Source organism: Saccostrea echinata, unplaced genomic scaffold (assembly GCF_033153115.1).
Source record: "Saccostrea echinata isolate AGI-Se365-2 ecotype Australia unplaced genomic scaffold, CSIRO_AGI_Sech_v1 ptg000057l, whole genome shotgun sequence".
Classification (NCBI taxonomy): domain Eukaryota; kingdom Metazoa; phylum Mollusca; class Bivalvia; order Ostreida; family Ostreidae; genus Saccostrea; species Saccostrea echinata.
This window is the reverse complement of record NW_026889806.1, coordinates 2979583-3006760: the sequence shown is the minus strand read 5'-3', so window position 1 is coordinate 3006760 and position 27178 is coordinate 2979583. Positions and strand designations below refer to the sequence as shown.

At 30.8% G+C, this 27178-nt stretch overlaps 2 protein-coding genes across 2 annotated transcripts; both read left to right on the top strand.

Moving 5' to 3' along the window:
- Window positions 1-1827: 1827 nt before the first annotated feature.
- Window positions 1828-9198, top strand: LOC133174192 (L-fucono-1,5-lactonase-like). The gene is made up of 8 exons (XM_061309259.1): window positions 1828-1920; window positions 2639-2800; window positions 5023-5099; window positions 5501-5658; window positions 6715-6762; window positions 7002-7115; window positions 8719-8785; window positions 8904-9198. Exons 1-8 carry the CDS (start codon window positions 1878-1880, stop codon window positions 9093-9095), a joined length of 861 nt encoding a protein of 286 aa, XP_061165243.1. The 5' UTR covers window positions 1828-1877; the 3' UTR covers window positions 9096-9198.
- Window positions 9199-15215: 6017 nt separating this feature from the next.
- On the top strand, window positions 15216-21967 carry LOC133174206 (L-fucono-1,5-lactonase-like). The gene is made up of 8 exons (XM_061309277.1): window positions 15216-15308; window positions 16031-16192; window positions 17863-17939; window positions 18340-18497; window positions 19554-19601; window positions 19840-19953; window positions 21488-21554; window positions 21673-21967. The coding sequence occupies exons 1-8, from the start codon at window positions 15266-15268 to the stop codon at window positions 21862-21864; spliced, it is 861 nt and encodes a 286-aa protein (XP_061165261.1). The 5' UTR covers window positions 15216-15265; the 3' UTR covers window positions 21865-21967.
- Window positions 21968-27178: the final 5211 nt, after the last annotated feature.

Below are 27178 nucleotides of genomic sequence, written 5' to 3'. Positions count from 1 at the left end.
GAATTTTAAGTAAATTCGTAAATTACCTAGTAATCCTGAGTAATACTCAATCATAGTCAGTTATTAACGATCATATTAAGTAATCATATTACTTAAAATAAGTAAAAAATAATTACTAAGCAATTTTATATTTTGAGTGCGGTATTCCTTAGTCTTATAAACATTTTAATACATTCAATATGATTTAAAAAAAAACAATTCCAGACTCGCTAAAACCGAATTCTCCGCGCATTGAAAGGCTAGGCTAATTAAAGAAATGGATGCTTAGTACCATTCTTGCTTTCGACTGTCGATATTCGAGGTAAATTAATACAGATATTAAAAAGAATTTAAAATACATTCACATTAATCGTGTTTTAATTCTATTAATAAAAACTGATATTAAATGTAAATTAAAAGGACTGCATCTCTATCCATTTTCTAATGCGTCATCGTTTAGTGCGACCAAACAAATAAGGTCCTGGCAACCGATTGAAGCGGTCAGCCCGTTTTTGTGATTATGTATCTAGTCAAATTAATTTGTTTGAGATTCAATTTATTTGGTTTGTTCATCATTTATTAAAAAGTTAAAATATAAACATAGTTAATAAGCTCATTTAGATCATAACATTAAAGGGTTGGTGATTGGTGAAAGCACATTTGTTATAAAATGAACCATCATTCTCATTCATCAAGGTAAAGTACCGTATCGTTAAAAATACCGTATCGTTTAAAAAATACTGGTATGGTATCGAACCGTTTCATCCTTAACGGTATCCAACCCTAGTAATATGTAATACACATGCTATTTCTTCAAGTTCATCATGTTATATAGCTGTGAAAGTGATCAAATGGCATTCTGAATTTTTGCAGTATTTTAAATCTTCATTTTACTTCAATTGCTATAAAATACATACAGTTTAGTGTAAAAAAAAAAAAAAAGCATTGTGATATCATTGAAATATATCACAATTGACAGCTATTTATCACTTCTAATTAAAAAAAAAAATTCAAGTCATGCTAATAAGTAAATTTGATTTTTCACAAAATATATATAATATAATAAACAAAGAATCATTGACAAGTGCACTCAAGAGCAAACATCAAAAATCTTTGGTTCATAAAAACTTGAATTTTATTAAAAAAAAAAAAAAAAAAAAAAAAAAATTATACACAAGAAAAAGAAGTTCATATGTTGGTTTACCCAAAAAAAGATCTGAGAGATCCTCTCTTAGTAGAATTAGATTAAGTGCACATAAACTTGCAAGTTATCATTTATATGGGGAAAAAATCAGTATTAAACATGTTAGAATTTTGTTTTAAAGAAAAATCATAAGAATTAATGAATAATTAAATAATTATGTTAGCTTGAAATGAAAATTGTTACTCTGAGTGTCTGACACTAGACATGCTAGATGGCTTGTTACTTGATGCAGGTGTAGGAGTTATTGTTCTTTGTAAAGGATCATGAAAAACATCTTGAACTTCTAACATTTTTTTTATTAAAAAAAGAAAGATAATTATTATTTAATAATAATAATATCTATAAATATTTGTTTTCAAAAACTACTAAATTGTTGTCATTATTGGTGGGACTTGGAAATTGCACTCAAGTTATGTGAGGATGCAAGAGTTATCGTTCTTTGTTTTTTAACCGATCAGAATATGCTTCTAAACACTTTTTTAATGATTTTTTATTCAAAATATATTTAAACAATGATAATCTATAAAGATATATTCTTAAACATTACTAAAATATCATATTTCCTGGTGGGACTTATTATTTTTCTGTGGGACTCATGTGGGACTTATTTTCCCCGTGGGACTTGTTTTAGTATGTCCCGTCACAGGATAATAAGTTCGTTTTATCTGGTTTTAAGATAAACACATGGAGAGAAATGTCTGATTTATATGAAATAGACTGTGTGGATTCCCATTTTCGTAAGATTTTCAGTGTAGATAAGATATAAGATATTTGATGCAAACTAAATATCAACACTCAAATCACAATTTGATTATTTCAAATTTGACGAATTGACTTCCAGTGCTGCGCCTGAATGCATCAGTATTTGTCACTATTTATAAATAGTGTCATTTTTTAAATTACCAAGTACTCTTTTTATGAATTGTTTTCCTGTCTCACTGCATGTACTTTAGTAGTTAGAATAATCTAACTGTGTCTCAGGACAAGCCCTCGCCACAGTTAAACCGGGTCAATATCATTTAATGTAATTATGTAAAGTTGTAGATTAGATGTTGACCGTTTCTGCAATTAAAAGAAAAATGTTTGTTTTGAAAGTTTTTTTTTTGTTGTTGTTGCAATTTTGGCAAGTCATTAAGGGCAGTCATCCTTTGCACAAAATTTTGAGTGCGCTAATTTACGTTCTTTTACAGTAACTCATCCCATACTAGCAGTAAAAAAAAGGACGAAGAAAGGAAGACTTCACAAATACAAGTCATACATGTATCATTTCTTTCACAGCCATTTTTTTTTCAGATATTGACCACACCTTTCTTTTTATACCGGTACATAAAAAGTGCCTGTGATTTCTTTCTTGTTCAGGATAAGACAGGAATAATTGCCCGATTTAAGTCACCAAATATAATTATTTTTAAATATTTTTTTAATATTACTTACTCTCATAAACTTTCATTTCAGACATATGGGATTTGAAGAAATTCCAGTATCCTTGGCCAACTTCAGCAGAAGAGGCAATATTTCAAAATTTTTCACCCCATGACTTGGAAACAAACCTGACAAAGACTCCGGTCAGACATGCTGTGTTTATCCAGTGTTTGAATGGGACTCCAGACGAAGCAAGTAATACATTTAATGTAACATAGTCACAGTAAAGAATATATACCACTGATCCTGATAGAAACTGAAGAAGAAAAATTGTTGTTTGTGTTTTCTTGAGAATATTACTTTGTACATATGAAAATATACTGTTGACATAATTTTTACGTGTGGAATTAATTTACCCAAAGTACAGAGTCACAAATTTTCCTCAAAAATTTAATTGTCACAGCATACTTAAATTGCATTCAAGTCGTAGAATGACCATCCAAGAAATCCACATAATTTTGACCTGTGGATTTAACTGAAATTGTGATTCCTCAAAATAATAATCTGTGGAGAAAAGTTTCTTTACAGCTTCTCACTTGTAATTTTATGTAATTTCTTTTGCAATAGATATGATAGTGATGGACCGATTGTCGCCGACGATCGATTGTCGGTCGTTAGCAGCTCTTCGATGCTACTAATTGATTACAAAATAAATGTCGCCGACATCGCTGACAAAAAATAATATTGAAATACTTTAATTTTATTACCAAATCCATGTGCAAAGAGTTTTAACATACATGTAGTGATGAATGTTTAAAATATCGAAGGTGTCCATGCCATGTTGATATTTATACCGCCATGATTGAAATTAGGGTCAGACTAATAACAGAAAAATGGACAGTATTAAGAGGTTTTACTATACACAGGAAAACATTAATAGTATAGACGATCTGTAAACGTAATTATAATCAGGAATACAAGTCCAAATTCTGGATAACTGCTTTTTAAACTTGTAATTCCAAGAAATAAGTACATATAATGCAACGCTGGACTAATATCAGTAATATTCCCATTCAATATTTTTACGATGATTTTTTAAAGTTTTTTTTTTTAAGTAAAGAAATCCTATTTTCCACTTTATTAAAAGAAAAAAAATAATAAAAATTTATGAATATAATTAAATAATTTAATTTTGTTTGTATTCTAGCCTATGATTGGTTAATATCCAAAAAAGAACACAAATTTTTTCTGTATAACCTGGTTTGGTATGGGGACACACCCCCCTGACAACCAGCTGAATCGAGTGTATCCATGCAATCCTCTCATTTCCAGTCCTCGGGATTCATGGAAAATTCCAGATTTAATAAATGTACCTTTAACTTCAAACAGTAACTCGGATCTTACCACATGTAAACAAAAAACATGGCTGCTAGGACTATGTATAAGTTTTTACCTCCCCTCGCTTCCCATCACTTCCGTTACTAGGGTTGTATTATTGAGCGGCAAATTTGAACTAATAAAAAGCAACGAAATTTTACACCCACAGTTGTTTAATGATTTTAGAATTAAATTATAAGGAATGACTCTAATTCTTGGCCAAATTATTCGAGGATAACCTGGTTTGGGTCAGTTTACGCTGTTTTATAATCCGCTTCGCGGATTATAAAGCGTAAACTGACCCAAACCAGGTTATCCTCGAATAATTTGGCTAAGAATTAGAGTCATTCCTAAATTAAATGATTTTTTTGTAAAAATCTTAACTTATATCTGAATAAGTTTAAACTTTTTTATATTTATTTGAATTATTTCATTTAAGTTAAAAATTCGATCATAATCGATTATGCGCGGCAGATTATTACCGATAATCGATTATGATTTTTTTCTGATTTCCCATCACTACTGATCGTACCTTTTAAGCTAAAAGATTTAGTTTATAATTTTGGATGAGATCTGATGAGGACATATCACTTTCAGTCTTACCATATTCTATGTATTTGACATATATTTTTATTACTCCAATGACACCTCTGTTTCTAGATGTTGAGGTTGAGGTTGGGGGGGAGGTTACTCTCCTCTCCATTTTTCCATCTCGGCCATTTCTCCTCTTTAAAATCATGCTGTTCAAAGGCCTAATGATATTATGTTTTTTTCTTTTTTAATTTTAGTTTTACTATTGCTGTTTTCACACCATAAAGCTTTGACATTGACAATGTTATAAAGGAAATTTAAATGCTACTTAATTAGTACTAAACAAAGCTATGTATGCAATTTTAAGTGAAATTAGATTTTAATAAATCCAAAACTATATGTAACTTTGACTAAAACCAAAGATGGAAACAATGTTAAGCAAATTGAAGGGACCATCTGCTGAAGACAGGATTTTCAAATATGACCACTGCATTTGGAATAACTAATAATCTTCTAGACATCTGTCTATCCAAAATGTGGATAGAATTGATTAATTTTTTACATTTCAGAATGGGTCATAAGCCAAGCGGAGAAGTATCCTTTCATTAAAGGAGTTGTAGCTGGAATAGACCTCACCAGTCCTAAGGCAAGTGATTGGAAATAAGCATTTTCTATCAGAAAAAAAGTGCATAAAAACAAAACTTAAAAAAATGACATTTAAATATATCTGAAACAGAGAATTAAAAAAAAAATTATTAGAGTTAGATGGAATTTCAAAGGGTTGAAAAATGAAGATTTGGTAACTTGAGTTATAATGAGCTTTCTTTTTTGATTTTTTGGAGGCAAGGTGGCTCTTAAAATATCTTTCTATCCATCGCAACAAAGTTGTAGGGGACGTAGTAACATGTTTGTTACTGTGTGTTTGGGTGAGTGAGTGAGTGTGTGCGTAAAAAGTATATCAGAATCAGAATGTTCTTTTGTGATGGGATGCTCCGCTTTGCAGCACCCTTGTTAAAAATTGTCACGAAGGGCTTTTGCTGTTTGTAGCTTCCAGAAGTTCTTGATGATATGCAAAAGTATGCCTTGTTTAAAGGAGTCCGCCATATTCTAGAGATGGAAAAACCTGACTGGATCATAAGAGAAGATGTTCACACTGGACTGAAGGTACTGGAAGAGAGGGAAATTCCCTATGACTTACTCCTAAGGTATTTTGTTTATTCAACTCCGTAATTACTTGCTGGTAAGGGAGGACATTCATTTGTAGAATTTTATTTATTTTTTATTAGCTTATTATATTTCACTCAACAAAAGTTAATTGGGAATAAAGAGGGACAAAAATCTTTTAAAAACTAAATAACTGAATGGTCAAGGTTATTCAGGTGAGCTTTGTGACCAATAGGCCTATGGTTTAATAATTCTGTCTAACTGTTAAAAACATAACACCTCAGAAAGCCATAGCTTTTGAATAATTTGGAAGTGAACATTTTCTTTAAAAAAAATGAAATGTTTGGAGATAACGATCAGTATTCAAGCTCAAAAGTCCATTAAACAATACAAATTTTGGAGCAGAGCAAACGCAGACCTCTTAAACAGAAGACGTGGGATCAGGTGCCATGCAGGAGTGAGCATCCCCTGCCGACCGGTCACACCCGTCGTGTGCTCCTAGTCATGATTGGGAAATAATGGAAAAATCCATCGACAACTCAGTGTGTAAATAATGGCCTAACAATGAGTATGAAAAACGTCAGTCAGCATTTGACTTAATGATAAATTGTATTTGCTGACAGGGTCATTGTATCCATCATAGAACTTACGAAGTGACGACTTTAAACGAGACTGCTGATATTCTTGTTTCATCAACTTGTTTGTCAATAACTACCTCGTTTTAGAAATTGTTCATACATAGAACATGCTCTTGTGTATCGAATCAACTGAGAGATATAAACCAGGTGATGAAGGTATTTTGCTGCATAAGTAAGGGAAGTTAACGATTGAAAAGTTAAAGTCATCATGTTTATCATAAAGCTTTGTAAACATCAAGGTTTATTGCCTAGGGTAAGATCAAAGAGGTAAAAGAATTCAGATACAATTTCTAATGTTTCACAAATATGTCTTGTTTTTAAAAAGAAAACATTTGTTATTCAATTAGAAATGGAATTATCTAAAATATACATGTAGTGTATACTGATTTTATTCATTCTTTCATTTAAAGAATATAATTCATAATTTCTGACTGGTTTTGAAATCATTTTATGTTACAGGCCTCCTCATCTGAAATATATACCCAGTGTTGTATCAAAATTTCCAAGGTAATATACTTCTGGTTTTCTGAAAAAAAAAAACAAACCATAAAAAATTGAATACCCACAAAACAATCTACTTTCTGATGGAATTTATGTTTGTCATTTTAAATTACCGGTATAGATTTATTCAATTGTTCATAGTCATTTTCACAATGACTAGGTACATATAAAGAGTATTTCACTATGTAAGAAAAAAATAATTGGTTTGACTTATAACAGCCATTTTTGTTCATTCACTTCCTCAGGTTAAAATTTGTTGTTGATCACATTGCAATGCCTTACGTAAAGGACAAAAAGATTGATGGATGGAGAGAGGAAATTGCTGAGATAGCAAAATATCCAAATGTCTACTGCAAATTGTAAGTCATTGTTTAATCATAGTCAAACTGAGGTAGCAAAATGTCTAAATGTCTACTGCAAATTGTAAGTCATTGATTAGTCATAGTCAAACTGAGGTAGCAAAATGTCTAAATGTCTACCGCAAATTGTAAGTCATTGATTAATCATAATCAAGTTGAGATAGCAAAATATCCAAATGTCTACTGCAAAATGTAAATTTTCAATTAATCAAAACCAAGATGACATAGCAAAATATCCAAATGTGTATGGCAAATTGTAAGTCATTGATTAATCATAACCAAGTTGAGATAGCAAAGTATCCAAATGTCTACTGCAAATTGTAAGTCATTGATTAATCATAATTAAGCTTGAGTTAGCAAAATATCCAAAAGTATAATGCAAATTGTAAGTCATTGGTTAAATAAAATCAAGCTGAGTTAGCAAAATATCCAAAAGTATAATGCAAATTGTAAGTCACTGATTAATTATACTCAGGCTAAGATAGCAAATTATATCCAAATGATAACTGCAATTGTAAGTCATGATAAATCATAATCAAGCTAAGATCACTGATTTGAAAAAAATTGTCAACTTCAAGCTGTAAGTTATGATTAATATCATAGCCAAGCTCTAAAATATCCCAATTTATTTAATTTTCAACAGTAATAAACAGTAATTTATCCATGGAATAAAATTGATATTTGAAAATGATATTCATAACAGTGAAAAATATCAAAATGATATTTTTCACTGTTAGGAATATCACAAGTGTGGCAAAACTCAAGATTTACCTTCTCTTCACCAACTGGCAAAAGTGTAATTAAAAAAGTTTTCCCTTTTACAAGAAAGTGGTAGTAAATAAACCATTCTGACACTGACTAAAATGGCAAAGTTTCTCCACATTGTTGTAAATCCTATGTTTACATAAATCAATCTCACAATTGCTTAGCTATAATGTGAAAAGAGAGGCAAAAGGAAAAAAAAAACGAATAAACAGAAAATTTAATGTCTTGTAGATGGATATGGAATTTATCTCACTTGTGGTACAGGGTTTTGATATTTTCACCAGTGCAAAGCACAACTGAAAATATCAAAAAAAATTCTGTCCATTTGTAAAATAAATTCCATATCCAACTACAAAACATTGAATATTTTCTATGTCTACTGCAAACTGTAAGTTTATGGTATATCATGAGGCTAATATTATCAATAATGATATACCTGTATATTGGTATGGGAAGGTTATTAGAACTTTGGATAGTCAGAAGCACCTTTGCAAGAGAGAAACAATTGTTTTTGCCTATCTGGGAAAATTGTAACAAATCAAAACAAAAGTCTTGATGTACTGATTTTTAATAAGTTACTTGAAGTCAAGTACATGTACCACTCAGTTACATGTTAATTTGCTAATTTTGTTTGAATTAACTACAATAATATCTGTATTTAATGAGAGGTTGCAATCAGCAATTTTTTTAAATTATCTTTTCACGTACCCAATTCTGTTATTCGAGTTAAAACATGAATTTGTGTCTCTTGTTTATGAAAAATTGGATAAAAGGGACTATATTTAATATAGATATCACCATTTCATGGTGAGTAATTCTGTTATTTAACACTCTTTAGATCTGGTCTTGTAACAGAAGGAGATTGGAACTGCTGGAAAGCTGGGGATTTCCAACCATATATTGATGTAATTATTCTTGTGTTTTTAAAAAGTTGTTAAAAGATTCAAATTATTTCATTGAAAACTTAATGTTACATAAAGCATTACTATACTAGTACAGTATTAATGAAATTTTTATTTTCAGCATGTCCTGGCTTGCTTTGGAATTGACAGATGTATGTTTGGATCGGACTGGCCAGTGTGCAATCTTGCCAAAGCTGACTATAAAACAGTGTTTGATTTGCTGCAAAGTCTTCTTTCTTCCATGACTTTTGAAGACAAGAAAAAGATTTTCAAATTGAATGCAGCCAATTTTTACAAGCTGGACTTGAATTAGTGTATTTCAATGAAACATTATTTAAACATTATCAGCAAGCTTTCACATAATTACACAATATATGTATAAATAACTATGCAATCATTAAATGATTTTATATGTATACAGATTGTTTATTTTTAACAAAAATAAATCACTTTGATAGTTCCATTTCGAATTCATGAAGAAAAAAATGCAATCGAAACATTTTGTCTTAAATTATTAGTACATGATCAACTTAGCCCCAGACAAAGCTTATTGTAATCATGCATACAGTTTGCTTCTTTTTAACTTGAGGGACACCAAAGGTAAACTAGTCTCGTTCTGCTTTTGTGACTTTACCTGGCACTGTCCATGAAGTCAGGCCAAAGAAAACAAGTTTTTGAATTTACCACCGTAGTCCAAACAGCCTTATATAGCCTTGGAATATCAGTTTCAAAAATTCGCCTTCCGACGTCCATTATTTAGGTTGTGATAAAATACGTCTATTTTGTAGGGTAATATCAGGTAGATATAGTCAGCATTTCATAAATTCTGTGATCGTTATAATGGCCTTGTTAAACACAACCTATCATTGGGTCGAATTTTGATATCAATTGTTATACCTTTGTTTTTATACTAATTCCGTCTATCTTATAAATACATGGGGCTGAGGGCGGATATGACCGGTCGATAGGGGATGCTTACTCCTCCTAGACACCTGATCCCACCTCTGGAATTTTAAGGGGTCCGTGTTGTATGCCCTGTTCACAAATTTATATTGTTTGTAGGTTTTTTGAGATCGATTACTGTTCATTATTTTCACCTATGAAATATGGAGAGAACGAAGGGTAACCAAGCTCAAAAGTCCATTGAAACAATACAAATCTGGAGCAGAGCAAACACTGACCTCTAAAAGCATCAGAGGTGGAATCAGGTGCCATGGAGGAGTAAGAATCCCCTGTCGATCGGTCACACTCGCCGTGTGTTCCTCGTCATAATCGGACAAACGGAAAAAAAATCCTTAGAAAATTCAGTGTGTAAATAATGGCCTAACAATTAGCATTAAAAACGTCTGTCATTATTCGACTTAATGATAGATTGTCTTTTCTGACAAGGTAATTGTATTGACCATAACACTTGCGAAATGTTGACTTCAAACGAGACTTTTGATATCCTTGTTTCATCAACTTGTTTGTAAATAGCTTGCCTCGTTGTAGAAAGTTTCGTAAGTAGAGCATGCTTTCGCGTATGGAATGAATTGGGAGACATAAACTCCATATGCAGGTGATAAGGGTATATTGCTACATAAATAAGGGAAGTTGACGATAGAAAAGTTTAAGCCATTACGTTTTTCATACAGTTTTGTTGTTAGGTTACCATTAACGTCTTTTTCTAGCAAAATATCCAAATAAGAAACAGATGTGTCAGACTGTGGTATCTTTTATTTCAAGTTCTCTGGGATACATCGAGTCGACATATGAATGAAACTTTTTCATTTTCAACAATTCCCTCCTTGTTGGCATATTCAGCAGAAGTTTGTCCCCTTTTTGTGTCCTAATAATACATTGAAGTTATTTAAACGTTTAAAGACATGATAACAATATTTACAAGACAAATATTTCACTTTGGAGAAGTCGGTTCTTCTCTACTGAAAGATTTTTTCAACAGCCAGTTTAGTTAATTCACTCTTCTTCAGGTTTAAATTAGTTGTTGATCACATTGCAAAGTCATACGTAAATAAATAAAAAAGATTGAGGGATGGAGAGAGGAGACAGCCAAGACGGCAAAATATCCAAATGTCTACTGCAAATTTTAAGTCAATGATTAATTATAATCAAACTGACACAGCATAACAGTATAGAAAAGCTTTTACAGAATGAAGACATACTTAACATTGCTTTAAATCAAAGGAACCAAGCATTTGATGGACATTTTCTTCACAATTTGACAGATGGGTCAGTGTATAGAGAACACCCTATATTTAGTCAGGAAGATCAAGCGCTTCAGATTTTGTTATATTTTGATGACATTGAAATTTGTAATCCTCTTGGGAAAAAATCAGGTGTACACAAGTTAGGTGTTTTTACCACAATTTGGCAAATTTTCCTACTCAATAGAGATCAAGACTTTGCTTAATACGATTAGTTGCTATCGCCAAAAGAAAAAAAAATGAAGAAATATGGAATGAACATAGTTTTGAAAAGAATTAATGAAGATTTAAAAGAACTTGAAAGGGGAATTACCATCCAGATAATGGGAAATCAAATCAATGTAAGGGGTGCTACTCTTGCATTTGTTGGTGACACACTAGCCGCCCATGAATTTACGGGTTTCAAAGAAGGAGTTGGTTTCGCATACCAAAAATGTAGAGAATGTGAATGCACCTTTGAGGATATGCAGACAAAGTTCAAAGAAAGTGATTTTATATTGCGGTCCTTAGAAAGATACGACCAACAGACAACGGAAATAAATATGGCACAAACTGCTGGGATGAGAGACCGTCTTTCAATGGCGTATGGTATAAACCAACGTAGTGGAGCCAGAGATTTTCCATATTTCAATATCATTGATATGGTCCTGGAGGATATTATGCATGTTCTATTTGAAGGAGTTGTTATTTATGAAACCCGTTTTATTTTACGCAGTTTGTTTGCTAATGGAGTCTTTTCTGTGAAACATCTAAATAGGGTACTGGAGGATTTTCCATACGGCTATAAACACAGAGAATGTCGACCAAACATAATGCCTCAAAAGATTTTTGAAGAAGATACAATGACACTGAAACAATCATCATCAAGCATGATAGTGTTGATTCGTTTTCGGCCTGTATTTCTAGCTGAGAAACGTAACTCTGATGTTAATAATCCTTACATTGAATTCATAACTGAGCTTTGTGAATTAGTACACATTATTTTGGCTCCTGTCATTAGTATTGAAACTGTACAAATGTTAAAAATTCTTATTTCCAGGCATTGCAGAAAATTTAAAGAATTATTTCCAAGTAACAATATAATCCCAAAGCAACACTATTTACTTCACTTGCCATCTACAATTGAGAAATTGAATTGTACATGTATGGAGCATGCCTTTTGAAAACAAGCATCAGTTTTTAAAGCAAAAAATGGCAGGTTCTAAGAATTTTAAAAATATGGAAAAATCATTGGCAAATCATTTTGCTAGATATGAATGTGCTTTAAATGCCTGTGAAAAATATCCTCTTTTTCATAATGACATGGTTGTTGGAAAATCATCAATTATATCAAATGTAACACTCATTCTGTCTGAAGCAAAGAAAGAAATAAATGCCTTCTTTGGAACAGATATTGATTGCATCAAAGAAATATACAGTGTTTTCTGGGATATTCTTAATGGACAAAAGTTCATTCCCAAAGAATGTGAAATTGCTTTTGGTGAAAGTGATGGGCTTCCAGAATTTGGAAATCTTCAATATATATGGATTGTCAACACAAATGAAGAAGATATTCCTAAACAACAAATTGTATTTGGATAATGAATGTATGAGACATTGAGATTTGACTCTGGCATACAAGCTCATGGTGTTAAACATTCTGAAAATGCACAGGGTCATGAACTTGTTGATGCATCTAGTATATTTGTTCCATTCCCTTTACATTTGTACAACATTGGTGATAAGATGTGTATTTTTGTCACACATGATATGGTTGATTTAATCAAACATAAAAGGGAAGCAGTGTACTTAGTTGTAAAATTATTAATTAAGTGGCTCTGTACATCGAGCCTTATACTCGTTACAACTCTTTTTTTATCCCCTAATTACAAATTGTTTGCATATTTGACTTATGCACTATGACTTTGACTTATGCGCTATGTACATTTCATTTATCATGCTATTTTATATATATATATATATATATATATATATATATATATATATATATATATATATATATATATATATATATATATATATATATATATATATATTTATTTATTTATTTATTTATTTATATATAATGAAGTAGTATTTTGTTGATTTGAGAAACTTTTTTTTCAGCTAGTGCATAACGCCACCTTAACGATGAAAAATAGATGTATACTATTTTCCAAAATATGTAAAAATAAACTTTAGTGTGTTATCTTTTAAATGCAGTAATTAAAATGATTTGATCAGGAAACATTTAAGAATTTTTTTACTTAAAATTACTTGTATGTATTAAAAAGTATTTTTATTACTTGCAACAATAAAATCTAAGTAAATTATTTTACTGAAAATTACTTAAATTCATTTTCTGAATAAATTCTCATATACTTTCAGTAATGAATTTACTTACAATAAGGAATTTTAAGTAAATTCGTAAATTACCTAGTAATCCTGAGTAATACTCAATCATAGTCAGTTATTAACGATCATATTAAGTAATCATATTACTTAAAATAAGTAAAAAATAATTACTAAGCAATTTTATATTTTGAGTGCGGTATTCCTTAGTCTTATAAACATTTTAATACATTCAATATGATTTAAAAAAAAAAACAATTCCAGACTCGCTAAAACCGAATTCTCCGCGCATTGAAAGGCTAGGCTAATTAAAGAAATGGATGCTTAGTACCATTCTTGCTTTCGACTGTCGATATTCGAGGTAAATTAATACAGATATTAAAAAGAATTTAAAATACATTCACATTAATCGTGTTTTAATTCTATTAATAAAAACTGATATTAAATGTAAATTAAAAGGACTGCATCTCTATCCATTTTCTAATGCGTCATCGTTTAGTGCGACCAAACAAATAAGGTCCTGGCAACCGATTGAAGCGGTCAGCCCGTTTTTGTGATTATGTATCTAGTCAAATTAATTTGTTTGAGATTCAATTTATTTGGTTTGTTCATCATTTATTAAAAAGTTAAAATATAAACATAGTTAATAAGCTCATTTAGATCATAACATTAAAGGGTTGGTGATTGGTGAAAGCACATTTGTTATAAAATGAACCATCATTCTCATTCATCAAGGTAAAGTACCGTATCGTTAAAAATACCGTATCGTTTAAAAAATACTGGTATGGTATCGAACCGTTTCATCCTTAACGGTATCCAACCCTAGTAATATGTAATACACATGCTATTTCTTCAAGTTCATCATGTTATATAGCTGTGAAAGTGATCAAATGGCATTCTGAATTTTTGCAGTATTTTAAATCTTCATTTTACTTCAATTGCTATAAAATACATACAGTTTAGTGTAAAAAAAAAAAAAGCATTGTGATATCATTGAAATATATCACAATTGACAGCTATTTATCACTTCTAATTAAAAAAAAAATTCAAGTCATGCTAATAAGTAAATTTGATTTTTCACAAAATATATATAATATAATAAACAAAGAATCATTGACAAGTGCACTCAAGAGCAAACATCAAAAATCTTTGGTTCATAAAAACTTGAATTTTATTAAAAAAAAAAAAAAAAAAAAAAAAAAAAAAAAAAAAAAAAATTGTACACAAGAAAAAGAAGTTCATATGTTGGTTTACCCAAAAAAAGATCTGAGAGATCCTCTCTTAGTAAAATTAGATTAAGTGCACATAAACTTGCAAGTTATCATTTATATGGGGAAAAAATCAGTATTAAACATGTTAGAATTTTGTTTTAAAGAAAAATCATAAGAATTAATGAATAATTAAATAATTATGTTAGCTTGAAATGAAAATTGTTACTCTGAGTGTCTGACACTAGACATGCTAGATGGCTTGTTACTTGATGCAGGTGTAGGAGTTATTGTTCTTTGTAAAGGATCATGAAAAACATCTTGAACTTCTAACATTTTTTTTATTAAAAAAAGAAAGATAATTATTATTTAATAATAATAATATCTATAAATATTTGTTTTCAAAAACTACTAAATTGTTGTCATTATTGGTGGGACTTGGAAATTGCACTCAAGTTATGTGAGGATGCAAGAGTTATCGTTCTTTGTTTTTTAACCGATCAGAATATGCTTCTAAACACTTTTTTAATGATTTTTTATTCAAAATATATTTAAACAATGATAATCTATAAAGATATATTCTTAAACATTACTAAAATATCATATTTCCTGGTGGGACTTATTATTTTTCTGTGGGACTCATGTGGGACTTATTTTCCCCGTGGGACTTGTTTTAGTATGTCCCGTCACAGGATAATAAGTTCGTTTTATCTGGTTTTAAGATAAACACATGGAGAGAAATGTCTGATTTATATGAAATAGACTGTGTGGATTCCCATTTTCGTAAGATTTTCAGTGTAGATAAGATATAAGATATTTGATGCAAACTAAATATCAACACTCAAATCACAATTTGATTATTTCAAATTTGACGAATTGACTTCCAGTGCTGCGCCTGAATGCATCAGTATTTGTCACTATTTATAAATAGTGTCATTTTTTAAATTACCAAGTACTCTTTTTATGAATTGTTTTCCTGTCTCACTGCATGTACTTTAGTAGTTAGAATAATCTAACTGTGTCTCAGGACAAGCCCTCGCCACAGTTAAACCGGGTCAATATCATTTAATGTAATTATGTAAAGTTGTAGATTAGATGTTGACCGTTTCTGCAATTAAAAGAAAAATGTTTGTTTTGAAAGTTTTTTTTTTTTTGTTGTTGTTGCAATTTTGGCAAGTCATTAAGGGCAGTCATCCTTTGCACAAAATTTTGAGTGCGCTAATTTACGTTCTTTTACAGTAACTCATCCCATACTAGCAGTAAAAAAAAGGACGAAGAAAGGAAGACTTCACAAATACAAGTCATACATGTATCATTTCTTTCACAGCCATTTTTTTTTTCAGATATTGACCACACCTTTCTTTTTATACCGGTACATAAAAAGTGCCTGTGATTTCTTTCTTGTTCAGGATAAGACAGGAATAATTGCCCGATTTAAGTCACCAAATATAATTATTTTTAAATATTTTTTTAATATTACTTACTCTCATAAACTTTCATTTCAGACATATGGGATTTGAAGAAATTCCAGTATCCTTGGCCAACTTCAGCAGAAGAGGCAATATTTCAAAATTTTTCACCCCATGACTTGGAAACAAACCTGACAAAGACTCCGGTCAGACATGCTGTGTTTATCCAGTGTTTGAATGGGACTCCAGACGAAGCAAGTAATACATTTAATGTAACATAGTCACAGTAAAGAATATATACCACTGATCCTGATAGAAACTGAAGAAGAAAAATTGTTGTTTGTGTTTTCTTGAGAATATTACTTTGTACATATGAAAATATACTGTTGACATAATTTTTACGTGTGGAATTAATTTACCCAAAGTACAGAGTCACAAATTTTCCTCAAAAATTTAATTGTCACAGCATACTTAAATTGCATTCAAGTCGTAGAATGACCATCCAAGAAATCCACATAATTTTGACCTGTGCATTTAACTGAAATTGTGATTCCTCAAAATAATAATCTGTGGAGAAAAGTTTCTTTACAGCTTCTCACTTGTAATTTTATGTAATTTCTTTTGCAATAGATATGATAGTGATGGACCGATTGTCGCCGACGATCGATTGTCGGTCGTTAGCAGCTCTTCGATGCTACTAATTGATTACAAAATAAATGTCGCCGACATCGCTGACAAAAAATAATATTGTAATACTTTAATTTTATTACCAAATCCATGTGCAAAGAGTTTTAACATACATGTAGTGATGAATGTTTAAAATATCGAAGGTGTCCATGCCATGTTGATATTTATACCGCCATGATTGAAATTAGGGTCAGACTAATAACAGAAAAATGGACAGTATTAAGAGGTTTTACTATACACAGGAAAACATTAATAGTATAGACGATCTGTAAACGTAATTATAATCAGGAATACAAGTCCAAATTCTGGATAACTGCTTTTTAAACTTGTAATTCCAAGAAATAAGTACATATAATGCAACGCTGGACTAATATCAGTAATATTCCCATTCAATATTTTTATGATGATTTTTTAAAGTTTTTTTTTAAGTAAAGAAATCCTATTTTCCACTTTATTAAAAGAAAAAAAATAATAAAAATTTATGAATATAATTAATTAAATGATTTTTTTGTAAAAATCTGAACTTATATCTGAATAAGTTTAAACTTTTTTATATTTATTTGAATTATTTCATTTAAGTTAAAAATTCGATCATAATCGATTATGCGCGGCAGATTATTACCGATAATCGATTATGATTTTTTTCTGATTTCCAATCACTACTGATCGTACCTTTTAAGCTAAAAGATTTAGTTTATAATTTTGGATGAGATCTGATGAGGACATATCACTTTCAGTCTTACCATATTCTATGTATTTGACATATATTTTTATTACTCCAATGACACCTCTGTTTCTAGATGTTGAGGTTGAGGTTGGGGGGGAGGTTACTCTCCTCTCCATTTTTCCATCTCGGCCATTTCTCCTCTTTAAAATCATGCTGTTCAAAGGCCTAATGATATTATGTTTTTTTTCTTTTTTAATTTTAGTTTTACTATTGCTGTTTTCACACCATAAAGCTTTGACATTGACAATGTTATAAAGGAAATTTAAATGCTACCTAATTAGTACTAAACAAAGCTATGTATGCAATTTTAAGTGAAATTAGATTTTAATAAATCCAAAACTATATGTAACTTTGACTAAAACCAAAGATGGAAACAATGTTAAGCAAATTGAAGGGACCATCTGCTGAAGACAGGATTTTCAAATATGACCACTGCATTTGGAATAACTAATAATCTTCTAGACATCTGTCTATCCAAAATGTGGATAGAATTGATTAATTTTTTACATTTCAGAATGGGTCATAAGCCAAGCGGAGAAGTATCCTTTCATTAAAGGAGTTGTAGCTGGAATAGACCTCACCAGTCCTAAGGCAAGTGATTGGAAATAAGCATTTTCTATCAGAAAAAAAGTGCATAAAAACAAAACTTAAAAAAATGACATTTAAATATATCTGAAACAGAGAATTAAAAAAAAAATTATTAGAGTTAGATGGAATTTCAAAGGGTTGAAAATGAAGATTTGGTAACTTGAGTTATAATGAGCTTTCTTTTTTGATTTTTTGGAGGCAAGGTGGCTCTTAAAATATCTTTCTATCCATCGCAACAAAGTTGTAGGGGACGCAGTAACATGTTTGTTACTGTGTGTTTGGGTGAGTGAGTGAGTGTGTGCGTAAAAAGTATATCAGAATCAGAATGTTCTTTTGTGATGGGATGCTCCGCTTTGCAGCACCCTTGTTAAAAATTGTCACGAAGGGCTTTTGCTGTTTGTAGCTTCCAGAAGTTCTTGATGATATGCAAAAGTATGCCTTGTTTAAAGGAGTCCGCCATATTCTAGAGATGGAAAAACCTGACTGGATCATAAGAGAAGATGTTCACACTGGACTGAAGGTACTGGAAGAGAGGGAAATTCCCTATGACTTACTCCTAAGGTATTTTGTTTATTCAACTCCGTAATTACTTGCTGGTAAGGGAGGACATTCATTTGTAGAATTTTATTTATTTTTTATTAGCTTATTATATTTCACTCAACAAAAGTTAATTGGGAATAAAGAGGGACAAAAATCTTTTAAAAACTAAATAACTGAATGGTCAAGGTTATTCAGGTGAGCTTTGTGACCAATAGGCCTATGGTTTAATAATTCTGTCTAACTGTTAAAAACATAACACCTCAGAAAGCCATAGCTTTTGAAAAATTTGGAAGTGAACATTTTCTTTAAAAAAAATGAAATGTTTGGAGATAACGATCAGTATTCAAGCTCAAAAGTCCATTAAACAATACAAATTTTGGAGCAGAGCAAACGCAGACCTCTAAAACAGAAGAGGTGGGATCAGGTGCCATGCAGGAGTGAGCATCCCCTGCCGACCGGTCACACCCGTCGTGTGCTCCTAGTCATGATTGGGAAATAATGGAAAAATCCATCGACAATTCAGTGTGTAAATAATGGCCTAACAATGAGTATGAAAAACGTCAGTCAGCATTTGACTTAATGATAAATTGTATTTGCTGACAGGGTCATTGTATCCATCATAGAACTTACGAAGTGACGACTTTAAACGAGACTGCTGATATTCTTGTTTCATCAACTTGTTTGTCAATAACTACCTCGTTTTAGAAATTGTTCATACATAGAACATGCTCTTGTGTATCGAATCAACTGAGAGATATAAACCAGGTGATGAAGGTATTTTGCTGCATAAGTAAGGGAAGTTAACGATTGAAAAGTTAAAGTCATCATGTTTATCATAAAGCTTTGTAAACATCAAGGTTTATTGCCTAGGGTAAGATCAAAGAGGTAAAAGAATTCAGATACAATTTCTAATGTTTCACAAATATGTCTTGTTTTTAAAAAGAAAACATTTGTTATTCAATTAGAAATGGAATTATCTAAAATATACATGTAGTGTATACTGATTTTATTCATTCTTTCATTTAAAGAATATAATTCATAATTTCTGACTGGTTTTGAAATCATTTTATGTTACAGGCCTCCTCATCTGAAATATATACCCAGTGTTGTATCAAAATTTCCAAGGTAATATACTTCTGGTTTTCTGAAAAAAAAAAAAACCCATAAAAAATTGAATACCCACAAAACAATCTACTTTCTGGTGGAATTTATGTTTGTCATTTTAAATTACCGGTATAGATTTATTCAATTGTTTATAGTCATTTTCACAATGACTAGGTACATATAAAGAGTATTTCACTATGTAAGAAAAAAATAATTGGTTTGACTTATAACAGCCATTTTTGTTCATTCACTTCCTCAGGTTAAAATTTGTTGTTGATCACATTGCAATGCCTTACGTAAAGGACAAAAAGATTGATGGATGGAGAGAGGAAATTGCTGAGATAGCAAAATATTCAAATGTCTACTGCAAATTGTAAGTCATTGATTAATCATAGTCAAACTGAGGTAGCAAAATGTCTAAATGTCTACTGCAAATTGTAAGTCATTGATTAGTCATAGTCAAACTGAGGTAGCAAAATATCCAAATGTCTACTGCAAAATGTAAATTTTCAATTAATCAAAACCAAGATGACATAGCAAAATATCCAAATGTGTATGGCAAATTGTAAGTCATTGATTAATCATAACCAAGTTGAGATAGCAAAGTATCCAAATGTCTACTGCAAATTGTAAGTCATTGATTAATCATAATTAAGCTTGAGTTAGCAAAATATCCAAAAGTATAATGCAAATTGTAAGTCATTGGTCAAATAAAATCAAGCTGAGTTAGCAAAATATCCAAAAGTATAATGCAAATTGTAAGTCACTGATTAATTATACTCAGGCTAAGATAGCAAAATATCCAAATGATAACTGCAATTGTAATTCATGATAAATCATAATCAAGCTAAGATCACTGATTCGAAAAAAATTGTCAACTTCAAGCTGTAAGTTATGATTAATATCATAGCCAAGCTCTAAAATATCCAAATTTATTTAATTTTCAACAGTAATAAACAGTAATTTATCCATGGAATAAAATTGATATTTGAAAATGATATTCATAACAGTGAAAAATATCAAATTGATATTTTTCACTGTTAGGAATATCACAAGTGTGGCAAAAATCAAGATTTACCTTCTCTTCACCAACTGGCAAAAGTGTAATTTAAAAAGTTTTCCCTTTTACAAGAAAGTGGTAGTAAATAAACCATTCTGACACTGACTAAAATGGCAAAGTTTCTCCACATTGTTGTAAATCCTATGTTTATATAAATCAATCTCACAATTGCTTAGCTATAATGTGAAAAGAGAGGCAAAAGGAAAAAAAAACGAATAAACAGAAAATTTAATGTCTTGTAGATGGATATGGAATTTATCTCACTTGTGGTACAGGGTTTTGATATTTTCACCAGTGCAAAGCACAACTGAAAATATCAAAATATTCTGTCCATTTGTGAAATAAATTCCATATCCAACTACAAAACATTGAATATTTTCTATGTCTACTGCAAACTGTAAGTTTATGGTATATCATGAGGCTAATATTATCAATAATGATATACCTGTATATTGGTATGGGAAGGTTATTAGAACTTTGGATAGTCAGAAGCACCTTTGCAAGAGAGAAACAATTGTTTTTGCCTATCTGGGAAAATTGTAACAAATCAAAACAAAAGTCTTGATGTACTGATTTTTAATAAGTTACTTGAAGTCAAGTACATGTACCACTCAGTTACATGTTAATTTGCTAATTTTGTTTGAATTAACTACAATAATATCTGTATTTAATGAGAGGTTGCAATCAGCAATTTTTTTAAATTATCTTTTCACGTACCCAATTCTGTTATTCGAGTTAAAACATGAATTTGTGTCTCTTGTTTATGAAAAATTGGATAAAAGGGACTATATTTAATATAGATATCACCATTTCATGGTGAGTAATTCTGTTATTTAACACTCTTTAGATCTGGTCTTGTAACAGAAGGAGATTGGAACTGCTGGAAAGCTGAGGATTTCCAACCATATATTGATGTAATTATTCTTGTGTTTTTAAAAAGTTGTTAAAAGATTCAAATTATTTCATTGAAAACTTAATGTTACATAAAGCATTACTATACTAGTACAGTATTAATGAAATTTTTATTTTCAGCATGTCCTGGCTTGCTTTGGAATTGACAGATGTATGTTTGGATCGGACTGGCCAGTGTGCAATCTTGCCAAAGCTGACTATAAAACAGTGTTTGATTTGCTGCAAAGTCTTCTTTCTTCCATGACTTTTGAAGACAAGAAAAAGATTTTCAAATTGAATGCAGCCAATTTTTACAAGCTGGAATTGAATTAGTGTAATTCAATGAAACATTATTTAAACATTATCAGCAAGCTTTCACATAATTACACAATATATGTATAAATAACTATGCAATCATTAAATGATTTTATATGTATACAGATTGTTTATTTTTAACAAAAATAAATCACTTTGATAGTTCCATTTCGAATTCATGAAGAAAAAAATGCAATCGAAACATTTTGTCTTAAATTATTAGTACATGATCAACTTAGCCCCAGACAAAGCTTATTGTAATCATGCATACAGTTTGCTTCTTTTTAACTTGAGGGACACCAAAGGTAAACTAGTCTCCTTCTGCTTTTATGACTTTACCTGGCACTGTCCATGAAGTCAGGCCAAAGAAAACAAGTTTTTGAATTTACCACCGTAGTCCAAACAGCCTTATATAGCCTTGGAATATCAGTTTCAAAAATTCGCCTTCCGACGTCCATTATTTAGGTTGTGATAAAATACGTCTATTTTGTAGGGTAATATCAGCTAGATATAGTCAGCATTTCATAAATTCTGTGATCGTTATAATGGCCTTGTTAAACACAACCTATCATTGGGTCGAATTTTGATATCAATTGTTATACCTTTGTTTTTATACTAATTCCGTCTATCTTATAAATACATGGGGCTGAGGGCGGATATGACCGGTCGATAGGGGATGCTTACTCCTCCTAGACACCTGATCCCACCTCTGGAATTTTAAGGGGTCCGTGTTGTATGCCCTGTTCACAAATTTATATTGTTTGTAGGTTTTTTGAGATCGATTACTGTTCATTATTTTCACCTATGAAATATGGAGAGAACGAAGGGTAACCAAGCTCAAAAGTCCCTTGAAACAATACAACTCTGGAGCAGAGCAAACACTGACCTCTAAAAGCATCAGAGGTGGAATCAGGTGCCATGGAGGAGTAAGAATCCCCTGTCGATCGGTCACACTCGCCGTGTGTTCCTCGTCATAATCGGACAAACGGAAAAAAATCCTTAGAAAATTCAGTGTGTAAATAATGGCCTAACAATTAGCATTAAAAACGTCTGTCATTATTCGACTTAATGATAGATTGTCTTTTCTGACAAGGTAATTGTATTGACCATAACACTTGCGAAATGTTGACTTCAAACGAGACTTTTGATATCCTTGTTTCATCAACTTGTTTGTAAATAGCTTGCCTCGTTGTAGAAAGTTTCGTAAGTAGAGCATGCTTTCGCGTATGGAATGAATTGGGAGACATAAACTCCATATGCAGGTGATAAGGGTATATTGCTACATAAATAAGGGAAGTTGACGATAGAAAAGTTTAAGCCATTACGTTTTTCATACAGTTTTGTTGTTAGGTTACCATTAACGTCTTTTTCTAGCAAAATATCCAAATAAGAAACAGATGTGTCAGACTGTGGTATCTTTTATTTCAAGTTCTCTGGGATACATCGAGTCGACATATGAATGAAACTTTTTCATTTTCAACAATTCCCTCCTTGTTGGCATATTCAGCAGAAGTTTGTCCCCTTTTTGTGTCCTAATAATACATTGAAGTTATTTAAACGTTTAAAGACATGATAACAATATTTACAAGACAAATATTTCACTTTGGAGAAGTCGGTTCTTCTCTACTGAAAGATTTTTTCAACAGCCAGTTTAGTTAATTCACTCTTCTTCAGGTTTAAATTAGTTGTTGATCACATTGCAAAGTCATACGTAAATAAATAAAAAAGATTGAGGGATGGAGAGAGGAGACAGCCAAGACGGCAAAATATCCAAATGTCTACTGCAAATTTTAAGTCAATGATTAATTATAATCAAACTGACACAGCATAACAGTATAGAAAAGCTTTTACAGAATGAAGACATACTTAACATTGCTTTAAATCAAAGGAACCAAGCATTTGATGGACATTTTCTTCACAATTTGACAGATGGGTCAGTGTATAGAGAACACCCTATATTTAGTCAGGAAGATCAAGCGCTTCAGATTTTGTTATATTTTGATGACATTGAAATTTGTAATCCTCTTGGGAAAAAATCAGGTGTACACAAGTTAGGTGTTTTTACCACAATTTGGCAAATTTTCCTACTCAATAGAGATCAAGACTTTGCTTAATACGATTAGTTGCTATCGCCAAAAGAAAAAAAAATGAAGAAATATGGAATGAACATAGTTTTGAAAAGAATTAATGAAGATTTAAAAGAACTTAAAAGGGGAATTACCATCCAGATAATGGGAAATCAAATCAATGTAAGGGGTGCTACTCTTGCATTTGTTGGTGACACACTAGCCGCCCATGAATTTACGGGTTTCAAAGAAGGAGTTGGTTTCGCATACCAAAAATGTAGAGAATGTGAATGCACCTTTGAGGATATGCAGACAAAGTTCAAAGAAAGTGATTTTATATTGCGGTCCTTAGAAAGATACGACCAATAGACAACGGAAATAAATATGGCACAAACTGCTGGGATGAGAGACCGTCTTTCAATGGCGTATGGTATAAACCAACGTAGTGGAGCCAGAGATTTTCCATATTTCAATATCATTGATATGGTCCTGGAGGATATTATGCATGTTCTATTTGAAGGAGTTGTTATTTATGAAACCCGTTTTATTTTACGCAGTTTGTTTGCTAATGGAGTCTTTTCTGTGAAACATCTAAATAGGGTACTGGAGGATTTTCCATACGGCTATAAACACAGAGAATGTCGACCAAACATAATGCCTCAAAAGATTTTTGAAGAAGATACAATGACACTGAAACAATCATCATCAAGCATGATAGTGTTGATTCGTTTTCGGCCTGTATTTCTAGCTGAGAAACGTAACTCTGATGTTAATAATCCTTACATTGAATTCATAACTGAGCTTTGTGAATTAGTACACATTATTTTGGCTCCTGTCATTAGTATTGAAACTGTACAAATGTTAAAAATTCTTATTTCCAGGCATTGCAGAAAATTTAAAGAATTATTTCCAAGTAACAATATAATCCCAAAGCAACACTATTTACTTCACTTGCCATCTACAATTGAGAAATTGAATTGTACATGTATGGAGCATGCCTTTTGAAAACAAGCATCAGTTTTTAAAGCAAAAAATGGCAGGTTCTAAGAATTTTAAAAATATGGAAAAATCATTGGCAAATCATTTTGCTAGATATGAATGTGCTTTAAATGCCTGTGAAAAATATCCTCTTTTTCATAATGACATGGTTGTTGGAAAATCATCAATTATATCAAATGTAACACTCATTCTGTCTGAAGCAAAGAAAGAAATAAATGCCTTCTTTGGAACAGATATTGATTGCATCAAAGAAATATACAGTGTTTTCTGGGATATTCTTAATGGACAAAAGTTCATTCCCAAAGAATGTGAAATTGCTTTTGGTGAAAGTGATGGGCTTCCAGAATTTGGAAATCTTCAATATATATGGATTGTCAACACAAATGAAGAAGATATTCCTAAACAACAAATTGTATTTGGATTACAAATGTATGAGACATTGAGATTTGACTCTGGCATACAAGCTCATGGTGTTAAACATTCTGAAAATGCACAGGGTCATGAACTTGTTGATGCATCTAGTATATTTGTTCCATTCCCTTTACATTTGTACAACATTGGTGATAAGATGTGTATTTTTGTCACACATGATATGGTTGATTTAATCAAACATAAAAGGGAAGCAGTGTACTTAGTTGTAAAATTATTAATTAAGTGGCTCTGTACATCGAGCCTTATACTCGTTACAACTCTTTTTTATCCCCTAATTACAAATTGTTTGCATATTTGACTTATGCACTATGACTTTGACTTATGCGCTATGTACATTTCATTTATCATGCTATTATATATATATATATATATATATATATATATATATATATATATATATATATATATATATATATATATATATATATATATATATATATATATATATAATGAAGTAGTATTTTGTTGATTTGAGAAACTTTTTTTTCAGCTAGTGCATAACGCCACCTTAACGATGAAAAATAGATGTATACTATTTTCCAAAATATGTAAAAATAAACTTTAGTGTGTTATCTTTTAAATGCAGTAATTAAAATGATTTGATCAGGAAACATTTAAGAATTTTTTTACTTAAAATTACTTGTATGTATTAAAAAGTATTTTTATTACTTGCAACAATAAAATCTAAGTAAATTATTTTACTGAAAATTACTTAAATTCATTTTCTGAATAAATTCTCATATACTTTCAGTAATGAATTTACTTACAATAAGGAATTTTAAGTAAATTCGTAAATTACCTAGTAATCCTGAGTAATACTCAATCATAGTCAGTTATTAACGATCATATTAAGTAATCATATTACTTAAAATAAGTAAAAAATAATTACTAAGCAATTTTATATTTTGAGTGCGGTATTCCTTAGTCTTATAAACATTTTAATACATTCAATATGATTTAAAAAAAAAACAATTCCAGACTCGCTAAAACCGAATTCTCCGCGCATTGAAAGGCTAGGCTAATTAAAGAAATGGATGCTTAGTACCATTCTTGCTTTCGACTGTCGATATTCGAGGTAAATTAATACAGATATTAAAAAGAATTTAAAATACATTCACATTAATCGTGTTTTAATTCTATTAATAAAAACTGATATTAAATGTAAATTAAAAGGACTGCATCTCTATCCATTTTCTAATGCGTCATCGTTTAGTGCGACCAAACAAATAAGGTCCTGGCAACCGATTGAAGCGGTCAGCCCGTTTTTGTGATTATGTATCTAGTCAAATTAATTTGTTTGAGATTCAATTTATTTGGTTTGTTCATCATTTATTAAAAAGTTAAAATATAAACATAGTTAATAAGCTCATTTAGATCATAACATTAAAGGGTTGGTGATTGGTGAAAGCACATTTGTTATAAAATGAACCATCATTCTCATTCATCAAGGTAAAGTACCGTATCGTTAAAAATACCGTATCGTTTAAAAAATACTGGTATGGTATCGAACCGTTTCATCCTTAACGGTATCCAACCCTAGTAATATGTAATACACATGCTATTTCTTCAAGTTCATCATGTTATATAGCTGTGAAAGTGATCAAATGGCATTCTGAATTTTTGCAGTATTTTAAATCTTCATTTTACTTCAATTGCTATAAAATACATACAGTTTAGTGTAAAAAAAAAAAAAAAGCATTGTGATATCATTGAAATATATCACTGTTGACAGCTATTTATCACTTCTAATTAAAAAAAAAATTCAAGTCATGCTAATAAGTAAATTTGATTTTTCACAAAATATATATAATATAATAAACAAAGAATCATTGACA

Coding starts and splice junctions, on each gene's coding strand:
- LOC133174206 (XM_061309277.1), top strand. CDS start 15,266: ATGTCTGATTTATATGAAATAGACTGTGTGGATTCCCATTTTC. Junction 15,309..16,030: donor CTGTGTGGATTCCCATTTTC/GTAAGATTTTCA, acceptor CTTTCATTTCAG/ACATATGGGATTTGAAGAAA. Junction 16,193..17,862: donor TGGGACTCCAGACGAAGCAA/GTAATACATTTA, acceptor TTTACATTTCAG/AATGGGTCATAAGCCAAGCG.
- LOC133174192 (XM_061309259.1), top strand. CDS start 1,878: ATGTCTGATTTATATGAAATAGACTGTGTGGATTCCCATTTTC. Junction 5,659..6,714: donor CCCTATGACTTACTCCTAAG/GTATTTTGTTTA, acceptor TTTATGTTACAG/GCCTCCTCATCTGAAATATA. Junction 7,116..8,718: donor CCAAATGTCTACTGCAAATT/GTAAGTCATTGT, acceptor AACACTCTTTAG/ATCTGGTCTTGTAACAGAAG.